At 39.2% G+C, this 20,248-nt stretch overlaps 6 protein-coding genes across 10 annotated transcripts; 3 read left to right on the top strand and 3 right to left on the bottom strand.

Moving 5' to 3' along the window:
- The first annotated feature begins 548 nt into the window (after window positions 1-548).
- LOC106312755 lies at window positions 549-2,008 on the top strand. Its single transcript, XM_013750392.1, has one exon. It carries the CDS (start codon window positions 675-677, stop codon window positions 1,809-1,811), a length of 1,137 nt encoding a protein of 378 aa, XP_013605846.1. The 5' UTR covers window positions 549-674; the 3' UTR covers window positions 1,812-2,008.
- Window positions 2,009-3,732: 1,724 nt separating this feature from the next.
- Window positions 3,733-5,896, bottom strand: LOC106309687. 5 transcript variants are annotated; one of them, XM_013746780.1, is made up of 7 exons: window positions 5,762-5,896; window positions 5,615-5,654; window positions 5,379-5,504; window positions 5,155-5,294; window positions 4,876-5,019; window positions 4,371-4,729; window positions 3,733-4,281 (listed from the first exon to the last, which is right to left on the bottom strand). In XM_013746780.1, the coding sequence occupies exons 3-7, from the start codon at window positions 5,461-5,463 to the stop codon at window positions 4,062-4,064; spliced, it is 948 nt and encodes a 315-aa protein (XP_013602234.1). In that variant the 5' UTR covers window positions 5,464-5,504; window positions 5,615-5,654; window positions 5,762-5,896; the 3' UTR covers window positions 3,733-4,061. The 5 variants fall into 5 exon arrangements, with proteins under 5 accessions (XP_013602234.1, XP_013602233.1, XP_013602231.1 ...); XM_013746779.1 differs by having other exon boundaries at window positions 5,383-5,504; window positions 5,762-5,890; XM_013746777.1 differs by having other exon boundaries at window positions 5,383-5,504; window positions 5,750-5,857.
- A 219-nt stretch (window positions 5,897-6,115) lies between these two features.
- Window positions 6,116-8,750, top strand: LOC106307739 (dnaJ protein ERDJ3B). The gene is made up of 10 exons (XM_013744775.1): window positions 6,116-6,349; window positions 6,450-6,598; window positions 6,669-6,801; window positions 7,118-7,232; window positions 7,484-7,600; window positions 7,684-7,770; window positions 7,898-7,957; window positions 8,043-8,120; window positions 8,209-8,280; window positions 8,371-8,750. The coding sequence occupies exons 1-10, from the start codon at window positions 6,279-6,281 to the stop codon at window positions 8,527-8,529; spliced, it is 1,041 nt and encodes a 346-aa protein (XP_013600229.1). The 5' UTR covers window positions 6,116-6,278; the 3' UTR covers window positions 8,530-8,750.
- A 399-nt stretch (window positions 8,751-9,149) lies between these two features.
- On the top strand, window positions 9,150-11,554 carry LOC106312343. The gene is made up of 4 exons (XM_013749830.1): window positions 9,150-9,929; window positions 10,006-10,392; window positions 10,471-10,950; window positions 11,019-11,554. The coding sequence occupies exons 1-4, from the start codon at window positions 9,414-9,416 to the stop codon at window positions 11,529-11,531; spliced, it is 1,896 nt and encodes a 631-aa protein (XP_013605284.1). The 5' UTR covers window positions 9,150-9,413; the 3' UTR covers window positions 11,532-11,554.
- LOC106312344 (transmembrane protein 205) lies at window positions 11,555-12,611 on the bottom strand. The gene is made up of 3 exons (XM_013749831.1): window positions 12,319-12,611; window positions 12,008-12,227; window positions 11,555-11,926 (listed from the first exon to the last, which is right to left on the bottom strand). The coding sequence occupies exons 1-3, from the start codon at window positions 12,522-12,524 to the stop codon at window positions 11,711-11,713; spliced, it is 642 nt and encodes a 213-aa protein (XP_013605285.1). The 5' UTR covers window positions 12,525-12,611; the 3' UTR covers window positions 11,555-11,710.
- A 1,785-nt stretch (window positions 12,612-14,396) lies between these two features.
- On the bottom strand, window positions 14,397-16,685 carry LOC106307908. Its single transcript, XM_013744999.1, has 3 exons — window positions 16,442-16,685; window positions 15,921-16,345; window positions 14,397-15,784 (listed from the first exon to the last, which is right to left on the bottom strand). Exons 1-3 carry the CDS (start codon window positions 16,499-16,501, stop codon window positions 14,605-14,607), a joined length of 1,665 nt encoding a protein of 554 aa, XP_013600453.1. The 5' UTR covers window positions 16,502-16,685; the 3' UTR covers window positions 14,397-14,604.
- Between the last annotated feature and the right edge of the window lie 3,563 nt (window positions 16,686-20,248).

The raw sequence follows: 20,248 nt of genomic DNA, 5'->3' as shown, positions 1-20,248 counted from the left end.
TATTTCCTTTATTAATTAAGGTGTGGGTTAAATACTTAAATCAGACTTGATTTGGTTCCTCTTTTCATTGAATGTTACTTGAGGATTGATCATTATTGTGCAAAACGTAAATGTTTTATCTTTCTCAAACAATAAATCGAGGTTATTTCAAAATGGGTAAACTAGTAAAATGACATTGTAGATTACAAAAACATCCGTAGATTCGTCTTCTTTATTTTATTGGATCAGCCTGCAGAATCCTAAGCAACAACAACCATACCATTACCTACATTATCAAATTCGTAGAAATAATTAATCACGTTAAATTAATAAAGTTTATTCCAGTAGATTTTATAACTTTTAATTCATGCAGACAACATGTCAGATGATTAAACGATTTTAAAAATGAATTTGTGCAAAAGATAGAGTACACTGTAATATACTCTTTTCTATAGGAGAATAGCATCGAATATTTATACAATTAAATAAAAATAAAAATAAAGTTTTCGAGAATCGCAAATTTAATTTATATAAAAAAGCGTCAATAAATACTAAGAATAAAAAGCAGCTTCATACATACATACACTGCATAGCATAGCATACCTGCTCCTCTCCTCCTCTCACCTCGCTTCTCGCGCTCTCTCAGAAAAATTAATTTTCTTGAGAAACAAGCCACTGTCACAATCCTAAGTACAATGGTTGTCGTCGAGAGTCTTGGCCACGGCGAGCAAGAAACCGTCGATTTCTCGGATACGCCGCGTTTCAGCGACGATCTCGGCTCCGGCTCCGCTTGCTCCACTCCCTTCGTCAGCGCTCCGTCCAGTCCCGGCCGCGATCCGCCGCCGGGCTATTTCTTCAGCGCGCCGTCGAGTCCCATTCACTTCTTCCTCCGCTCTGCCGCCGCCACGTCGGAGAAATCGAAGCTCGACTCGTCCTCCCCCGGCGACTTCGAGTTTGATTTCTCGTCGCGGCTGTCTTCGAGCAGCGGTTCTTTGGGCGGCGTGCCGATGACCTCCGCGGAGGAGCTTTTCTCCAACGGTCAGATCAAGCCGATGAAGCTCTCTTCCCACCTCCAGAGGCCTCAGTTCTTAGCGCCGCTTCTGGATCTTGAAGAAGAAGACGAGGAAGAGGGGAAGGCGGAGGGTAGGCGAGGGAGGGATCTGAAGCTGAGAAGCAGATCTGTTCACCGGAAAGCGAGATCTCTCTCTCCGCTACGAAACGCAGCGTATCAGTGGAACGAAGAGGAAGAGGTAGTCGTTGGAGAGAGCGAGGTGAAGGAGTGCATACGTAAGCTTCAGGAAGACTACGAGGACGAAACGAAGAGTAGTAACGAAAACGTGACGTCAGCCGAAACGACGCCGTCTTGCTCGGCTTCTTCCTCTCGATCGTCGTCTTACGGGAGGAACTCGAAGAAGTGGATATTCATCAAGGATCTGCTTCACCGGAGCAAAAGCGAAGGAAGAGGAAACGGCAAGGAGAAGTTCTGGTCCAACATCTCGTTCTCTCCTTCCACCTTCAAAGACAAGAAGCTCAAATCGGAAGCGGAGAACGCAGCCGTCGAGAACAAGAAGCAGAAACAGAAACAATCAGCGCCGGCGAAGAAGACTCCGGCCGCCGGAAAACCAACAAACGGAATAGCGAAACGGCGAGGGTCGCAGCCGTCGGCTCACGAGCTGCATTACACAACGAACAGAGCTCAGGCGGAGGAGATGAAGAAGAGGACGTACTTGCCGTACAGGCATGGGCTCTTTGGCTGTTTGGGGTTCAGTTCCAAAGGTTACAGTGCATTGAACGGTTTAGCCCGAAGCTTAAACCCGGTTTCATCCGGTTAAATTCTAGTTCAAGTCATTAATCAATTATTAGTATTGTTAAGCAAATGTTTTTTTATGTATAGGTTATGGATTCAGTAATCTTTTCAGTTATAAATAGTATATGTATAAGAAGATCATTACTATGTTTCTCTCTGTAGTTCTTGGAAATGATTTCAGAATCTAAGATTTTACAGTGGTGTTGTAATACTTTTGTGACTTTTATTATTCTTATGGCCAAGAAGTTAAGGTTAAGAAACAACAATGGTGGTGGGGTTTTTTCTATGTTAGTGCTCTGTGAGATCTGCAGAAGAGAGAAGAAAAATAAAATAAGATTGGGGCCATGAGTGAGTTGTTTGTTTTTTTGGAGTAACGTGTGTGTAGATTTTAAAAGAGAGAGAGCATCTTCATCATCTACATGATGACACATTTGTGGTTTGTCTTATTAAACATTTGGTGATTGAAACTGTATCTTTCAAGTCTTATCTTAATGCTCTTTTGCTAAATAATATATGATTTTGTAGTTAATATATCTACTCGTTCTTTTGGATTTTTGTTTGGATATTATCTTTAGACTTAAATAAAGTAAGCAATATACATCATCTCTTGTTGACAAGAACCCTACCGTGAGTAATAATGTATGAAGTTTTTGTCTTCATATTCACTTGATTAACACGAGATCTGCTTATCATACTTTTAGTTGCTCCCATATGATCTTGTTATTGAAAATTTAAAGTTCAGGTTACGACAAGACAATTTTTGCTCTTGTTGGGATAACAAAACAAAAAGACCTAAAATGAATTTGGAATACACATCAAAGTTGCTTTGTCTTGCAGAGTGCACAATAATGTTCTATGATTAATTGGATTTATGTCAAATCGTGAAGCTAATCTCCTTCTTATATGTGGTTACGGTGTATATTTTTGTAATGGCTTCCGGTTCTGCTCCAGAAAACATGGTTGCAGAAACTCCATATGCACCTAACAGTAATGATTTTTGTTCGGAAAGACGATTAAAAACGAGTTATCAAATAATGCAACGGTGTCGTTTTCTGCTGCCACTGCTGCGGCAATAGTTGTCGCTGAAATAGAACCGAATATTAAATGAGATTACGTGCACGTATAGCGACCTTAAGAACATCCACACCGCACATCACACAAAAACATATTTAGCTGTCTTTTATCTATCTGAAATATACGATCCAACCCACATGAGATTGTCTTCGTTTTGGGCCCTCTACAACTTCTCTGATTATTTGTTTGTGAGATTAGGAAAAGAAGGCCACGTGAGTTGTCGTAAGAGTCAGAAGAGTATTAAGAACAGAGGCAGGTCCATACCGTAACATGACCCACTCCTCTGAAAAGTTGAGAATCTCACTCCTTTCTCCTCCATAAAACTCCAATGATAGTAATTATTTGGGCCAGATTTACATTAAAGACAGTCATGTCATGGGACCTTAATGCTTTTTTTTTACGCATAGGAGATATTTTAGTTTTTGAAGAATCTTCAGTCCCATGTCATAGCATAATATTTATAATTCTCGTTCAAAAATAAACAGAAGATTAATCTAATTAATTGAGAGGAAACATATTTTGAAGGCCAAAAATACAAACAAGTTGCAGAAAGAGACGTGGGATGTGTCACTTCAATCAATCGTCAACAGCTTTCTATTAACTGTTACTGTTCACCTCATCACTTGGCTGTGCTGATCTGATCTTTGTCACTGTTTCTGTGTGGGAACTTTCTATTTCCAATAAACAAATCGTGTAAGCTGTAATTTATATATATATATTATATATAAATCATTTTCTATTACAAAAATGTCAAACGTTATTTATTTTCTTGATCGCAACTGATAATCTGATATCATAAATTTAAGAAAGAAATTGGGAAAAAGATGAGATCGTTTCTATTACAAAAATGTCAAACGTTATTTATTTTCTTTATCACAACTGATAATCTGATATCACATAAATTTAAGAAAAAGATGAGATCGTTTTTTCATGAAAATGTACAAGTTTCAATGGGCTTAACATTTATCAACGAGTCTAACAAAATTAGGCCCAAAGCAACTTTGCGCAGATCATAAACCCATAAAAAGACCATTAACGGGGTTCAAAAACTTCATCTCATCCTGTAATTTGTGATAGTTTCGTTACTGTCCCTAACTTTAAAAATTTATCACACTAACCCCAATTCAATTGATGATTTTGAAGTGTAGACTCGACAAATACGCAAAAGCGCCATTAGGCTTCTTGAGAACATTGCAAAGCTTTAGTTTCCTTCTTGATCCATTGGATGATTCTCCAGATGTACTACCGAGTGCACCAACATTTCCAAGTCTCTCACAAGAATCTGTCGCATCATTAGTTGCGTCTTCATATCTTCGAAAGAACTACTGATCCGCCTACCCATTTGCTCTTTAGAAGCTTCATTGGCTTCTGGTACAACCTCAGCCGTCCATTGAGAGTGATCTACGGTTGCTTCGTTTAGCCTGCAAAGAGAAGTTAACAAGATTGTAATGCAACAACAGCCTTCGAAGATTCTAAATCAAGAACCAAAAAACTTCAGTTTTCAACTTACTTTTTCAGTATAGAATTTGCTTCGTTCATGCTTCTAGCTCGAAACAAAACCTCAACACTGTCCTCTCTAACTCTAACAAGTCCTTCGAAAGAGCCAATGGACAAGCACCTCGAGTGTATCTCTGAATCAGTTGTTTCCGAGTTTAGATTACCAATCCTTATAACCAGAACCGAAGATAGATGGTTTGGGGGTGTATCGGAGATAGAAGAGCCAGTTGAGCTAGTTTCCTTTTCCTCCTGGGCCTTGGATTCGTGATCTGGAATTGGAGAGGATGACTCGGTTGGCTTGGAGAAGGAGTCCATAACATTTCTTGCTGGGGAAGAGGCATGTGCTTCCATTTTGCTCTTGCCATTAGTCTTCTGATAAGAACACGGACAGTTGAGAGCTTTCAATCATTCTTAAATCAAACAACATTTGCTGCTCAAATAAATGACAGTGTGGGTCTCTTAAACTTGAACACCGGTAATAAAAGTTTGAATAAATATTTAAAAACGTGATTCAATACCCAAGAAGCTTCAGGCTTTTCGGTCAACAACTTCGGCTTGGAAACTGATTCAGAAGCTTCAGTCTTTTCTGTCATCAACTTCGGCTTAGAAACTGAATCAGAAGCTTGTTCATGCTTCTTCTTCTTCTTCTTGCCTTTGGTTTTCTAGGCAAAAATAAAAAAACACATCTCAGTTAAATGAAATTATAATCTTTCACTGCTAACTAAAAGCACCAAGCTTTGATCATTCCAAGAATAAAGTGAATGTTTCAAACACTGAAGGAGATTATAAGCGGGTACCTGAGAAAGCTCTGGTTTCTCAACCTGGAACGTCTCTGGCTTCTTAGTTAACAGCTCCACGACCGCTTCCCGGTTCCGGTCTTTCTTCACAGAACCCAGCTCTGAGAAAAGATCATCCATATTTGTGTGAGCTTTCACTCCTGAAAAAAGTTCACAGAAGAAGACAGGCTCAAAAGTTTCATCCCTTTCCCCAAATCATATTAAGTTATGGTTAGCACGCGTACCTACCATCAGATTCCGAGGAATAGCACTGTGTGGAACTACAGTGAACTCCCCGGTGAAAAAGTTTGATTCTTTCTCCGTTTCCATTTGAACGCAAGCTAGACAGAGTCCAATCTCCACCGTTGAACCTATCAACAGAAAGAAACTCCGTTTTTTTTTTTGTAAGTCAAAATATCTTAAACCCCAAAACCAAAACCCTTAACGAACACAGAGATGAAAGATGTAATGAAAGCCTCACCTATCGAGTACAACACGCCTCGAAATCGCTACAATTTCACCTGTAAAACCCCCCTAATTAGCCATTTCGAGATAGTTTCATTTCCAGCGGATTCAAATATCTGAAAAAATATTGATATAAAAGTAGAGTAGTAACTTGCTAACGTACGGTTTCGGTTTAGAGAGGAGCTGTGTCTTCCGTGGAGCAAAGGTTTAAGAGAAGCTCTTACTCTCGCCGCAAACATCGTCGCCGGGAAGAAAGTGGGCAGAGGGAACAGAACACTAAAAAAAACGCCACATTGGGTTGTATTTACTGGGCCCACAGAGATATGGGCCATATTCATTGTAAATGGGCCTTGATCAGAAATTTCTTTCCAAACGACGTCGTAGTAATAAAATCGAAGAAAAAGAACAGTCAGCGATTCTGCCGTCATATATCCACGTGGCTAATATTAATTGGTTAAGTGTATCATAGACTTAGTCCTGATTGGTTAAGGGTAGCAATGTACACGTAACGCAACCACGTGGTTCGAATTCTAAATTGGTTTCGGAATCGTTCCTTCCGCGAAAGAGAAGAGAGATTCGAGTTTCCGATCGAAAGGAGATCGTCCTTCACTCTGCATTGAATCTCACCTTGGAGTAAAAAGCCTTGGGAGAGATCTGATTCTCCCCTAATTTCCATTTCTATGGCGATTCGTCGCTCGAAGCTATGCATCGCATTGTTCGCGCTCTCTTACGCCATCTGCGTCTTCGCCGGGTAAGCTCGACTTTAGTGCATTGTATTGCGTAGCGTTTTGTTATGCATTGGCGATCTGCGAGTCATTGAAAAACTCTTATCGGTGTGGGATTGGATTCAGGAAGAGCTACTACGATGTGTTGCAAGTGCCGAAAGGTGCGTCTGATGAACAGATTAAGAGAGCTTACAGGAAACTCGCTTTGAAGTATCATCCCGATAAGAATCAAGGCAACGAAGAAGCCACTCGCAAATTCGCCGAGATCAACAACGGTCCGTGCACCCCCTGATTGATAACTCTTTGTAATTGACTTAATTGGTGTCTGTGTTGATGTTATAACAGCTTATGAAGTGCTCTCGGATGAGGAGAAGAGGGAGGTGTATAACAGATATGGTGAAGAAGGGCTCAAACAGCATGCTGCTAATGGTGGACGTGGAGGTGGAGGAGGCATGAATATGCAGGACATCTTTAGCCAGTGAGCTTTTCTTTTCTATTTTTCTCTTTTGATTTCTACAGTCTCTAATGAAACTAAAGACCAATGCAAAATATAAATTTTATCCGAGTTTAATTGGAATCAAGATTATATGAATCATGGGACATGAACTAGTGGGGTTTAGGAGATTATTATGCCCTGAAAGCTTCAATCTTAGGGCTATGTATGGATATTGGCTACCAATGAATTTTGGAAATTTTTAAGGGTCTTGACTGTTGTGTGAATAGATTCTAAAATTTGATAATGTTGTAGATTTGTGTTAAAATGTAACTGATTGCTCATGTGCTCTGCGTATTAGGTTTTTTGGTGGTGGTGGCTCGATGGAGGAAGAAGAGAAGGTTGTCAAGGGTGATGACGTGATTGTGGAACTTGAGGCCACTCTAGAAGATTTATACATGGGAGGCTCTATGAAGGTATGTTAAGTTCCCTGTCGAGATCCTACTATCATCACTTTGTCTTTATACATTGATTGGAACTCGTATGGAAGTTATTACTTTTATTCAAATATTCTTAGGCTTCATTACTTTAATCAGTGAACAGGATTTCATTGTGTCATTCCGAGATTCTTTGGTTAGAGTAGGTCGGCTCTAAGACAAATGCACATGAAATGACCTGCCTTTAACTTTCGGTTTATTAATGAGGATGTCCCACGTTAAACTATCAGGTATGGAGGGAAAAGAATGTAATAAAACCAGCTCCTGGAAAGAGAAATTGCAACTGCAGGGATGAGGTTTATCACAGGCAAATTGGTCCTGGAATGTTCCAACAGATGACAGAGCAGGTAAGGTTTCAAGTCTCTCTCAATCTATCCTCTTGAGTCCAATATCAAGCCCACCTGTCTAAAACATATCTGGTTCCTGTCAGGTCTGTGATAAATGCCCAAATGTTAAGTTCGAACGCGAAGGATACTTTGTCACAGTTGATATCGAGAAAGGGATGAAAGACGGAGAAGTAAGTCTCTAAACTCTACTTTATATCCTTATGTTTAGATGTTACCTATCACTGTGAGCTCTGAAACTCACTGTGAGCTCTGAAACTCACTGTGAGCTTATCAATCTCTCTCTCTCTCGCATTTCAGGAAGTGTCTTTCTACGAAGATGGTGAACCCATTCTCGACGGTGACCCTGGTGACCTTAAGGTTAGCCTCTTCCCTAATTTTCCCGGATCCTTGATTTCATTTATGTTCAAGATTAGAGAACTAACCGTTCCTGTCTATTTGGCAGTTCCGAATCAAAACAGCACCACATGCCCGGTTCAGGAGAGATGGCAACGATCTACACATGAACGTCAACATTACACTGGTAAACAAATTCCACAGAGATCTTTTCTCTGTCATAAACCAACAACTTATCTGTTTACTGATTCAACTTAAAAATAAACACCATTCAGGTTGAGGCGCTAGTTGGTTTTGAGAAATCATTCAAACACTTGGATGAGCACGAAGTTGACATCAGTTCGAAGGTAACACTAACATTCTCTACGATATCACTCGAGTTTGATCTTTATGATCTAATGACTAATTCTGGATTGAATATTATCTGCGTGAAACAGGGAATTACAAAGCCCAAGGAAGTGAAGAAGTTTAAAGGAGAAGGGATGCCACTACACTATAGCACAAAGAAAGGCAGCCTATTTGTCACATTTGAGGTCTTGTTTCCTTCTTCTCTCACCGAGGATCAGAAGAAGAAGATTAAAGAAGTCTTGGCTTAGTACTCTTCTCTTTAGAAGTTTGGGGGTTTAAAAGAGAACTTGTGGTGGTCCTTGAGATGTAACATGGCTAGGTTTTAATATAGTAAAAAGAAAGGAAGACAAAGAAGAAGGTGACAAAAGCCAATAGGAGGTTTTGATGGAATTTGTCTTTTGCTTTTGTTGATCAAATGAGTGCATAATTATGCTTTTTTACTCCTGTGAATTCTATTTCCAGTAGCCTTCTTTTGTGGGTTAGTTATCACTGAATCAATCAAAAATATTATTAAGATTACGGAAAAGTCTTGACAATATGTTGAAGCTCTTTGGACTAAAAAGTAATAACTTTATATCGATTTTGAACCAACAAAAGAACAAAATAAATTATATCGACTTTTATTAATTAGGCAACAAATTTAGGTTATAGTTGGGATTGAAAGCCCAACAAGATATACAGCACCTAATTTATTCCAAGAAACGTGGGAGGGTCAGGTTCTTTAGACACTTCTTCACCTTCCATGTGTCCCCAGATACCGCTCCACCCAGAAAGATCCTAACCGTTTAATATTAATATTATTTTCCTAACGTAAATGCAAACTTAAATGAAAATAATACCTTCAAAATAAATAAGGTCAGGGAAATTGTTATCCTAAGTAAGAGGTTTATGCACCAATAAGGAGAGTTTAAAGTTCGTTCACCTGCCTTCCTACACAACATAAATGTGTGTATGTATATATATACATAGTTGAGAGACATCTCTGTCAAAAAGAAAGATTGATCGGAGAAGAGACCAAAAACGAGGAGACATTCATTCAAACTTGCACGCCAACGCCGGAAATTTCGCCAACTCGTATACGTATACACGTATATATCTGCAGGCCTTCAACATAAACCATAAATCAAACGACATGGACTCTGGCGTTTTCTTAAAAATGTCGGTGCAATGCGTATCTCCGAAGATTCCGGTGGGGCCGTCGATGATACGTGCGATCGGAGGCTCTGTCGAGGAGAGACCAACGACCGGATCTATGCGGCCGAAGAAAACGACGCCGCGTCGTCCCCTTGAGTTTCTTCGGATCGGTGGTGGGAAGGGAAGGAAGGAAACGGTGGGAGACGACGCCGTTTTGTTGGAGAGAGAGGAGGAGCGAAACGGAAACTGGGTTTTGAAGATTCTGGAGGTTGGGTCTATCTGGAAAGGGAAGCGGCAGCGATCTGGAGGCGGTGATGGAGAAGATGAGGAGGAAGGCTCGAAGAAGGACGAGTCATGCGATCTCTGCAGGATCGATGAGGAAGAGGAGGAGGAGATGGTGTTTGATCGAGAAAACTTCTCGAAGATGCTCATGAAAATTCCTTTGGATGATGCACAGATGTTCGCGAAGCTATCCTATCTGGGAAACTTGGCTTATTCAATCCCCAACATCAAGGTTAAAGAAGACCTTTTACAGATCCAAACAAAACTTCACTTTTCTTCTGTGTTTCTGATTCTTTGTTTTTTTACAGCCTGAGAATCTGTTGAAATATCAGAAACTGAGATTCGTGACTTCCTCGATCGAGAAGAGATCGAGTCTTGACCAACAAGATGGGAATAACAATGAGGAGGAGGAGGAGGGGGAGGAGAAGAAGCTTATCAATCCAGCTGCTGCTTACAGGATAGCTGCTTCTGCGGCTTCTCGTCTCTTCTCCCATTCGAAATCTGTGCTTCCTTTTGGACTTCGAGAGAACGAAGCTTCTCTGATGGCCACCGCTGATTCCGTTACAGCCGTCGTGGCAGCCGAAGAGGAGGTTAAGCAGGCGGTGGCCGATGATCTCAAGTCCAACCATTCACCGCCTTGCGAGTGGTTCGTATGCGACGATGACAAAACTGGCACCAGGTTCTTCTTTATTCAGGTAGTTTACTCTTTAATGGTGTCTGAGATTTTGCCAAAAGACAAGCTTAAGAACGTTCACTCTTTATCTTTTTAACAGGGATCAGATTCCTTGGCATCATGGCAAGCTAACCTTCTCTTCGAGCCAGTCCCATTCGAGGACTTTGACGTGCCTGTCCACAGAGGCATATACGAAGCTGCGAAAGGAATCTACAACCAGATGTTACCCGAAGTTCACGCCCACCTCAACTCCCGTGGCAAGAACCGTGCTTTTCTTCGGTTCAGCGGACACTCTCTAGGAGGAAGCTTGTCGCTGTTGGTGAACCTGATGCTTCTGATCCGAGGTCAAGTCCCGGCTTCTTCTCTGCTTCCGGTGATCACATTTGGTTCACCTTGCATCATGTGCGGAGGCGACATGCTTCTTGAGAAACTCGGGTTGCCTAAGAGTCATCTTCTTGGAATCTCTATGCATAGAGATATTGTTCCTCGAGCATTCTCTTGCAGTTACCCTAACCGAGCCGCAAAGCTTCTCAAGGCGTTGAATAGAAACTTCCGGAACCATCCTTGTCTGAATAACCAGGTAATCTCAAAGACTATCTTAACTTGTTTTGATGCAGATCGTTGCTTAGTCTCTGTCTTTTTCTGCAGAATCTATTGTATTCTCCAATGGGAAAGCTTCTAATCTTACAACCATCAGAAAGATTCTCTCCCCCACACCCTCTCCTTCCACCAGGAAGTGGTCTCTATGCCTTAACATCTAAGAACACCGATGAAACAGATAAAGGACTAAGGGCAGCAAAGACAGCGTTCTTTAACTCACCGCACCCTCTAGAGATTCTTAGCGACCGTCGCTCTTACGGGTCTGAAGGAAAAATCAAAAGAAACCATGACATGAGCTCTTACCTCAAAGCTTTGAGGCACGTGATCCGCAAGGAGCTGAAGCAGATAAAGGCAGAGCGGGATCAATGGCGGGCCAAGTTCTTAATCGTAAACATTATATGTACTGGGAGAGATTCCTTGAAACTCATAGCTAGATTCGTCGCATCAAGGAGTAGTCAACTAGTGATCATCTTCTTTCTCCCAATTAGATTGTTAACTATGAGTGTCTATGGTTTAGTACTCCACCATTCACACGAACACTTTTTTAGTTTCTTTAAGTAAAACTTAGGCATGTTATTCTCTAATAGCATTCACACATCAATTATTTCAGAGAAAAAAAAATCATTATAACAAACTGTTTCATGATTTCACTGCCGGGTATGATAATCTTACAAAGCAAGAGATATATATTTTATTCATGAAGGGTGACATAAAAAGCTCAGACCTTTGTGAAAAGAAACTTAGAGATCCAACTTCCCAGCAAGGTACCAAGAATGCATGGCAAGGCTCCCAAAAGAAAAGATGTTAGCTAGAGACGACAAGCCGTGAATCATACCAAACTTCTTGTTCATGGCAGCTAGCTTAGGGATAGTCTTAGCCTTCTCCCTGTTCTTGGACCAACCAACTTCATCTCCAATGTTGTTCTCTCTCTCTACTTTGTGCCTTTGCTTCATCATCTACACACACCAAAAGTAAAAGAAAGACCATTTAATACACAGGAGAACCTTGTACGCGTTGTTGAAATGTGTACAACTTACATCGATGGTCATGGGAGTGAAGACGAGCAAATTGGTGAGATTGAAAGCAAAAGCGGAGACGAGGAACCCAAGCTGATACTTCTCTGCGGTAGAAGATGACTTCCATGGATGCAAGTAACCAAACGCAGAGAGTGAAATGGCGCAGCAAGAACCAACGAGAGTGAAATAAGCTGGAAACATCTTGCTTTGAAGGTTACCGAACTGATGCCTCGGTAAGTTCCTAATCAAATCAAAATCACACATAAACCCTAATTTGACCAATTCGAAGATGATCGAGAGAGATTGAGAGAGTTGGTGATCGACTCGATTACTTGAACATGATGATTCCGCCGATGAAGGTAGCCCAGAGAGCAGCTCCCCAAGCTGTAGCGAAGCTGAGTAGATGAGCTAGCTTCACGAATATCAAAACCTTCGCTGGATTCTCGCCCTTCGACAGCGATCCGAATGTCTCCGGTGAGAATATAACTCCGGCGGCTAAAAACGCTACCGCTGCTAGGAGCCTCGTCAGCCAACCCATCGCCGATGATGATGGTTTCCGATCACTCTTCTCCAAAGATGAAATTGTTGTAGCTGAGAGTAAAGTCCCTTCTTACAAGTTACGAGATACAAGACGCGACACGTTTTGTTCACGTCGAAGCTGGGTAGGTAGCTATCGCATTTACGAGATTACCCCTAACTGTTAACGCATCGAACACAAACATAACGCAGATCGTGGGGGGTATTAATGTCAACCACTATTATTGAACGCCGCGAAAAGTAGTAGTCCACCACCCAACCAACGAGCCCCATTCCGCAGAAATTTATTCTCTCCTTTGGAATATATTGGGCTAGAAAAGAAGACTAGGCCCATAAATGTAAATATGATATACTGGACCACAAAGAAGTAAAGACTATGGTATTACTTGGCCATAGAAGAAGGATCAGTCCCATAGTAGTAAGGAGTATTATATATAGGGTAAGAAGAAGATTAAGCCCCATAGATGTAAAGACTATGGTATATTGGCCAAGATAAGAAGACAAAACATGTAAAGACATGATATATTAGGCCAGAGAAGAAGATTAAGGCCCATAAATGTGAGCTGGCTTGTATGGTTTGAGTTCCCTGATGGATTTGATGTAGCTACCATTACTATTACATACTATTTTTATAACGGCATGTCTCTTTGGCCATCCCCATCTTTAAAAAGCTGTTCATATTCACATTTTAGATATATTATATTCAGTGGTAGTTGGATAACACAGACGTTTTCAACATGCTTGCTTGTGTAACTTGTAAGGTACTTCAGATTGGAAAACTGGATCTAGTTTCTGTCACGCACCAAACATAATTTATTAGCTACGGGTGGGACTGTGCTAGTTACGCTTGTTTTCGTTGGCTATAAGTCATGAAAAATAATACTATACTCCATCGCTGCTCCTCTGACCAATGACTAATAGATAATAGTCTAATACCTTATTATTGTATATTAATTCTTACTTTTCAAAAATTTCAATACGATATCGAGTATTAAAAATTAATAAAGTGGTACGATTAAACTAGTAATAAGTACACATGATAGGCTCACATGGATACACACTGACATCATCATATTCATATACCTGGCCACGACTGATCCTCTTTCCAATGTCTCCAACATCCTATACATCACGTGCTTCTTTATTTAAACTTTCCCACCCTCAATTTTCTTACATTTTCCTATTTTCACATCTTATGTATGTGTTAATTCGACCACATTCACCCAAACCAAGCTCAAAATGAACAAATTCCTTTATGATTAAAATTATGTGGACATTATTAACCATGGCCAGAATAATTTGTCTTGCACGTCCATGTCTTGTTTAGTTTAACGTGTCTATCACTGCAACAATCAAAAAATGTATATTGACATTAACTATGTGCGTGAATGTGTAGTCAAGAGGAGATGAGTCAGATGACGATGATGCTATTTTTTAATAAATAGGTTGCAGCTTGCATAGTATTCCCTGTGGCGTTCAGCGATTATTCTGAAACCCAAATGCGAGAATGGCAGATAAATAATTGCATAGCAGATTTTAAGATCTCTCTCTCTCTCTCTGATATTTTTAAAACTTGGAAGAATTTGACCAAACCCAACTAGTTTCCTAAATCTGGTCAAGGTTCATAAATAAATAAAAACCACCCATCTTTCAGATTATTACTAAACCAAATCATTAATTTCTTTAAACAACACGAATACCACATTATGGGGCTGCCAAACTTTGTAGATAAGGATTCCTTGGAATATTAACTTGTTGTGTCAGACTCGACTCACTTATCCATTTTAATCTGACAAATCTAAGAGGAACATCTCTTAAATATATCAGAAACTATAGGCTAGTATCCATATGCGTGCCAAGACTTTAATGGGGCAGTAATTTTAATCCAACACTTTAAGCATTATCTTTGCAGAAGTAAAGACAAGAAACTTAATAGAGACGAATATTAAAAGTGACAAAAAAAAATTATAGCGGAATTTTATTACATGCATATATGGATAGATACATTAACTGATTTTTAAATCGCCCGGGAACGGAGTCGTTTCCACTTTCTTGGTTCGTGTACTTCCCCGGTTAAACATTTAACAGCTGAGTGCTTCGTATTTCATTGGAATCGGTTGGTTAAAACTGGTCCTAGATAGCAAACTCCCAACCGCGGCAAGATCTCGACAGAAAACTCCTTGATACGCGCTTGAATTTCCCGGTTTAACATCTGAGAAACTGTTTATCTTAACCGAACCAGGCTTCTCAACCGGTTCATGTTCTTCAACCACTTTCACTGACTTTTGAGTCAACACCATCGTCATCTTCCTCTGTTCCTCCTCTGCTATCGTTGCCGTCAAAACGGAGTAACCTCTTTGAATCAAACGGTAAAGCAACAACGAAGCCATACTCGCCCGATCTTTAACAGCGATAACCTCCTTCTGATCGGCGAAATCACAACGATCGATGAACAACAAGGCCTTATCAGGCTTATGTCTGAGAGTCAACACGACATTGGCTCGATCAAGCTCCGATCTTGAGCATCCGCGTCTAACTCCGATCAAACCATACCAATCAACGTTCCCGATTTCTCCGTTGGCGATCTTCGCTTTCAAAAACTTCGACTTCGTCGTCAAAACGCATAACTTCCCGGGGATCTCTCTGTACTTCACGTTGTGTCGTTTCCACGGCGGTCCGGGAAGCTTCCGATCACGTAAGATCGTGTTGTAAAGAATCTTCAAGTGCTCTAAGTCGTGAAGCGAGTCAGGCAAACACCGAACCGTTTCCAAAAGCGCAGCCCTCGTCTCCAGCGCGTGGATGCACGACGGCTCGAGAGCCAGCGTTTTGTTGCAATCGGCGATCGCCTCCGCGATTTTCCCGGCGGATCTGTACGCGGCGGCGCGGTGCATGTAGCAATCAGCGAGGAAGCCTTGCGGCGCCGGACGACGGCGTCCGTCGAGGATTTTGGAGAAGTGGCGGATGGATTCCGAATAGTGTCCGGCGTCAAATGCGGCGAATGCGGCGGCGCGACGGCGGAGGAGGACCTTTGTGTGTGCGAGAAGGCGAGAGACGGTTTCGCATTCAGGGAGTTTTCTTGGAGAAGAATAAGCAGAGGATGATGACTCGGAGTCGGATAGGAGGACACAGAAGCTATCGTCGGACCAGCATATACTCTGACGACGGAACTCGTCGGTTGCGAGGCGTTTCCCGGTCTGAAGAAGAACCAATGCGTCCTCCATTAATCCTAGGTGGCAACAAGCTTGTCCCAATACAGCATATCTGAAAATTTAAAAATAATTATTTTTTTGTTATAAAAAAATCAAACCTTCAATATATTGAAAATTAGAGAATTAATATAATTACTAATTTCATAAATATTCAAACTTTCAATATATCTAAGAAATAGAAATTTTACCTCCACTGTTGTTTTTCCTTATCGCCATTTCTACAGATCCCCGCCATTACTTTCTCCTTCAAGTCAGAAAGCGAGAGGCACGTGAATGGAATGGAGGAGGAGTCACGGTTAGGAGAGAGAAGTTTCCTCGAGAGTTGAGAGGAGGATGAAGAAGAGGAGGAGGAAGAGTAAGAACCGTCGGATGAAACGGACCCTTCTTCGTCTTTAGCGGCGAGTTTGAGGCTAGGAATGTAATCTTGAAGCATGTTAGCTACGTCCTTGTAGCGACGGAGAAAAAGCAAAGCTCTGGCTTTAAGCTCTAACGCGATTTCGGAACGCGGCGATATCGATAAAGCGGCGTCAAGTATATGAATAGCTGAAGCAGCGTCGTTTTGGTCCTCACTCGCCATCAGAGACTTTGCGTCTTTAATGTAGTTATCAACAAGCTGAAAGAGTATAATGTAAAGTTAATATCTATTTGAGTACCCATTACAGGATATGAAACTGAAGAAAGTTTGATGATTTGAGGTTTGTATATATACCTTCTTGTGAGTGAACCACCAATGCATCTTGTTGTCCTTGCGGAGAGGAAGAGCAGCCATTGTTGCAGAGGTATTATGATTCTGATTGGGTTAATAGATGGAACTAGATTTAACTTTTTTGTGTTTTTTACTCTTTCCCAAGAATTCTTTGCTTCTTTCTTCTCCAAGATTTGAGAAAAGAAAGAGAAGTGTTTATAAAGAAACAGAGAGATAAAGACAAAGGAGAGAAAAAAGGAAACAGAGTATAGGGGAGAGAGAGAGATGACAGCTTTGACCTGAGAGAAAATTTCTAATCACTTTAAAACCTTAATAGCTGGCACCATTTCCCTTTTACATATTCTCTGTTATGTAAATGTAAATATTTGATCTATTATTATTCACTTGCTATAAGTGCTTTTGTCAATCTCGTGTTTATCTTAATTAAAATCATATCTCTTTGTAATTTTTCTGATTGAAAATCATATCTCTTTGTAATTTACTTTGATTCAATAGTTAATCTCGTGTTATATCTCAGATTGTCAATCATATCTCTTGTAATTACTCTTACCCAACATGTAATAATATACTTTTTTACCTTAATCTATATTACCATAATCCACTCCAATTAATATTTGTATCAATTATATTTTTAATATCTTAATTGCCTATTCTTCTGTGGAAACCCTTTTTAATTCAGTTGTTTATTAAAATTGTTAGTTTATGATTCTAGACCATAAAATCTATGTTTTAATTTCAACAAAAAGCAAATTATATAAATTATTAAAAAAAATTGTAAGAGATTTTTAACGTAGAATTTACGTAGAATTTTATAGAACAGTTTGAGGTGATCAATCATACTTGAATTCTATTAAAATATGTAAAATTATTAGTTACAAATCGTTTATATAATTTTTTATCATAGTTTGTAATATTATAATTAAGACTTAAAAGCCTAAGGATTTTAAACTAGTTTCTTAAGTACATACTAAGCCATGATTTTGGACTAAAATCTTACTTTTAACTTTAAAAATATTTTAGACTTCGCTAATTATTGCACTATTTCTTTTTCTTTCTTGTTATCAACTATTTTATTTTCCTCTTTCTCTACCTGTACATTTTTCACTCCGATTTACTTTCATGACACCAAGTTACCAACCGCACCCTGAGATTGAGAAGCCTTTAAAACAGTTTCTTAAAATAGTAGAGTTTGTAATTTATATGCATCACTGTGGTATCACTGTGGTCTATCATATTGTCTTTATGACATTGGCATAGTATGACGAATGATTGCACTGTTTCATCACCCATCTCTTCAGTAATCATGTTCAATAATTTCTTACTATATACTTCAGGTTTTATTTTCTTTGCTAGATTCCTTTGCTATTATTGTTTGCCAGAAATGAAATCTTAAAACGGAGCCTATGATATTGATCATAACGTGATGTTGGCCATGTCAAGAATTTCATAGCAGTGCATGTTTGCGCTTTGATGAACTATACACGAATTTTAATCATTTCCTGACACATGATATATTTCAATTAGCTTTCTGATTTTGTACCATCGTGAAATCACGTAACTAAGTTAATTTGGGGGAGGGGATGGGGGTGGGGTGGGGCGTAAATGTTTGCAAGTAAACATCATGCTATTGCAAATCATGTCAAGTTTTGTATGGTCCAAAATAATGTAATGTCAACATGTATGTAGTAAGATATACATGGTCTGAAATCAATATGAAATGTGAAATAAATGTTTTTTCCCTTAGAATTCTTTTTATCTTATTCTTCTAGCAAGGCAACAGATGGTTAGCCTTTATGATTGGAACTGCATTTTCTGAATAAATATAACAACAAGAATAATAATGCAGCTGCAAAAATGATTATATCATAGGTACAACCTCCTTCCACATTTTTTGGACGTATAGGCAAAATGTGTGTGTTGGCCACAAATTATAGCCGTATTGATAATTATTCATCCAGAAATGTATTAATGATCTTTTATTTATGCTTAATTTAAGCTACAAGTACAGTTTTGCTTGAATCATATATTTTCCTGTCAAATAAAGAAAATTGTAATAAAGTTAACCAGATGATTTCCATTCGGTTAGTCTAATGTTTTGATTGAATTTTCATGGAATTGAACTAGCTAGTTTCGAATTAGCGATAAGTGTGACATTGCATGCATGTTTTATAAACTTCAAAATCTCGAAAACTAAATAACTGATGAGACGATTATACACAAAACACAAGTTATTAGTTGAGACGATTATATGTGCCAGTATGGCTTGACCTAATGATCTGGCGAATCTCCGCTTTATAATTAACAAACACTAGAAAGACAATTATGTGTAAATGCGGTTAACTTGTAGTATATATAAGTTAAAAAATCTGGTTGAGAAATGGGTCTACTTAAGGGTATCGGTCCCCATTCCTTAAACATGTTAGCATCTCAAGAGGCATATCACGAGTCATGACGACGTATGTATAGATACCCAATATAATATGCACATATATAATCTATACATACACATTATAAAACTATTATCTAGTGTTTTTTAAACAATACATATGAAACTTTATAAACCGAATTAAAACACAGTCTAATTAGTTTTATATACTTCCATAGAAGGCTATTAGTTCAAACTCTTAACTAAACCATTACATATCAAGTATTAGTTCCGAATTGATCAATGCCTGTTGTTATCGATCACCAGTTAGGTTTATGTTTGACACGTTTTGTCAAGATATGTCACACATATGCTAATTTTGGTGTATACATATTCCTGTTAAAATATATATTCTTAACATGTAGCCATATATCTTCGTTAAATCCCTTCTATCATCTTTTTTATTGTTTAATCCCGATATTATATATTGTACTTTACAAGTTGTAGGAGGCATGAGCAGACTTACAAAACCTTATCAAAATTCATTTAATATCAATATTTCTCCAAGTGGATTACGTACACACACTACTAAGTAGCCCTGCGACTTTGCCCCGAACCGAACCAGCTGAACAGAACCGAACCGACATTTTCGGTTTTCGGTTCGGTTATGTTTTTGAGTTCGGTTTGGTTCGGTACGATTTTAAAAAATAATTTGGTTTTCGGTTCGGTTCGGTTTTTAGTTTTTTTTTTTTTTTTTGGAAAAACTGAAAATAACCGAAATTAACCGTAAATAACCGAAAATAACCAAAAATCACCGAAATAACTGAAAATAACCGAATTTAACCAAAAAATCCGAACTTTTTTAAAAACCTATACCGAAATTAACCGAAAATCAAAAAAATTGGTCATTTTCGGAAATTTAGGTGAAAACCGAAAATAACCGAAAACCGAACCGAACCGAAATTTAATTCGGTTACTTTCGGAAATGGTTTTTAAAATTTCGGTTAACCGAAAACCGACGGTTCGGTTTCGGAAAACCGAAGTCGCAGGGCTACTACTAAGTGTTTGAACTTTGCAAGATGATGGGTGCATTGTCTATTGGAGACTTTTATCAAGACATGGGTTTTATATAGAAGAACCACATAAGTGTCAAAGTCGCGCAAATATTAAGACAAGAAACTATAGTTAAATCCTAGTTGTGTAATGAGAGGTCATTATTTAAATGTCGAATATGGAGTAAACAATAGGGAATATTGCCTTGGGCAGCAAACCAATCATCTAGTTTGGCTCAAATTCATACGATAGAGACCTCTTTTTGATCCAAAAGCTTCGGGTTTTGAACAAAAACTGAGACCAATCAAATAAAAGTCAGACAGAATTCAGAGGAAGGCACGTGTTATTGGCTTAGATATCACGTGGGAATGAGTGATCCATGTGCATCCCTT

This window comes from Brassica oleracea, chromosome C8, assembly GCF_000695525.1.
Source record: "Brassica oleracea var. oleracea cultivar TO1000 chromosome C8, BOL, whole genome shotgun sequence".
Classification (NCBI taxonomy): domain Eukaryota; kingdom Viridiplantae; phylum Streptophyta; class Magnoliopsida; order Brassicales; family Brassicaceae; genus Brassica; species Brassica oleracea.
Note: the sequence above shows the minus strand (reverse complement) of the source record. Positions and strands in the feature narration are given on the sequence as shown.

Bases quoted from the DNA above. Each gene is read 5' to 3' on its own strand.
- LOC106312755 (XM_013750392.1), top strand. From the start codon at position 675: ATGGTTGTCGTCGAGAGTCTTGGCCACGGCGAGCAAGAAACCGTCGAT.
- LOC106309687 (XM_013746777.1), bottom strand. From the start codon at position 5,837: ATGTTTGCGGCGAGAGTAAGAGCTTCTCTTAAACCTTTGCTCCACGGA. The intron at 5,505-5,614 runs GTGAGGCTTTCA...TTCTGTTGATAG, and splicing joins AGGCGTGTTGTACTCGATAG to GTTCAACGGTGGAGATTGGA. The intron at 4,282-4,370 runs GTAAGTTGAAAA...TTCTCTTTGCAG, and splicing joins GCAAATTCTATACTGAAAAA to GCTAAACGAAGCAACCGTAG.
- LOC106307739 (XM_013744775.1), top strand. From the start codon at position 6,279: ATGGCGATTCGTCGCTCGAAGCTATGCATCGCATTGTTCGCGCTCTCT. The intron at 6,599-6,668 runs GTCCGTGCACCC...ATGTTATAACAG, and splicing joins ATTCGCCGAGATCAACAACG to CTTATGAAGTGCTCTCGGAT. The intron at 8,281-8,370 runs GTAACACTAACA...TGCGTGAAACAG, and splicing joins AAGTTGACATCAGTTCGAAG to GGAATTACAAAGCCCAAGGA.
- LOC106312343 (XM_013749830.1), top strand. From the start codon at position 9,414: ATGGACTCTGGCGTTTTCTTAAAAATGTCGGTGCAATGCGTATCTCCG. The intron at 10,393-10,470 runs GTAGTTTACTCT...TCTTTTTAACAG, and splicing joins CCAGGTTCTTCTTTATTCAG to GGATCAGATTCCTTGGCATC. The intron at 10,951-11,018 runs GTAATCTCAAAG...CTTTTTCTGCAG, and splicing joins ATCCTTGTCTGAATAACCAG to AATCTATTGTATTCTCCAAT.
- LOC106312344 (XM_013749831.1), bottom strand. From the start codon at position 12,524: ATGGGTTGGCTGACGAGGCTCCTAGCAGCGGTAGCGTTTTTAGCCGCC. The intron at 12,228-12,318 runs GTAATCGAGTCG...TGATTTGATTAG, and splicing joins GGCGGAATCATCATGTTCAA to GAACTTACCGAGGCATCAGT. The intron at 11,927-12,007 runs GTAAGTTGTACA...TGGTGTGTGTAG, and splicing joins TCACTCCCATGACCATCGAT to ATGATGAAGCAAAGGCACAA.
- LOC106307908 (XM_013744999.1), bottom strand. From the start codon at position 16,501: ATGGCTGCTCTTCCTCTCCGCAAGGACAACAAGATGCATTGGTGGTTC. The intron at 16,346-16,441 runs GTATATATACAA...ATACTCTTTCAG, and splicing joins GGTGGTTCACTCACAAGAAG to CTTGTTGATAACTACATTAA. The intron at 15,785-15,920 runs GTAAAATTTCTA...TTAAATTTTCAG, and splicing joins AAGGAAAAACAACAGTGGAG to ATATGCTGTATTGGGACAAG.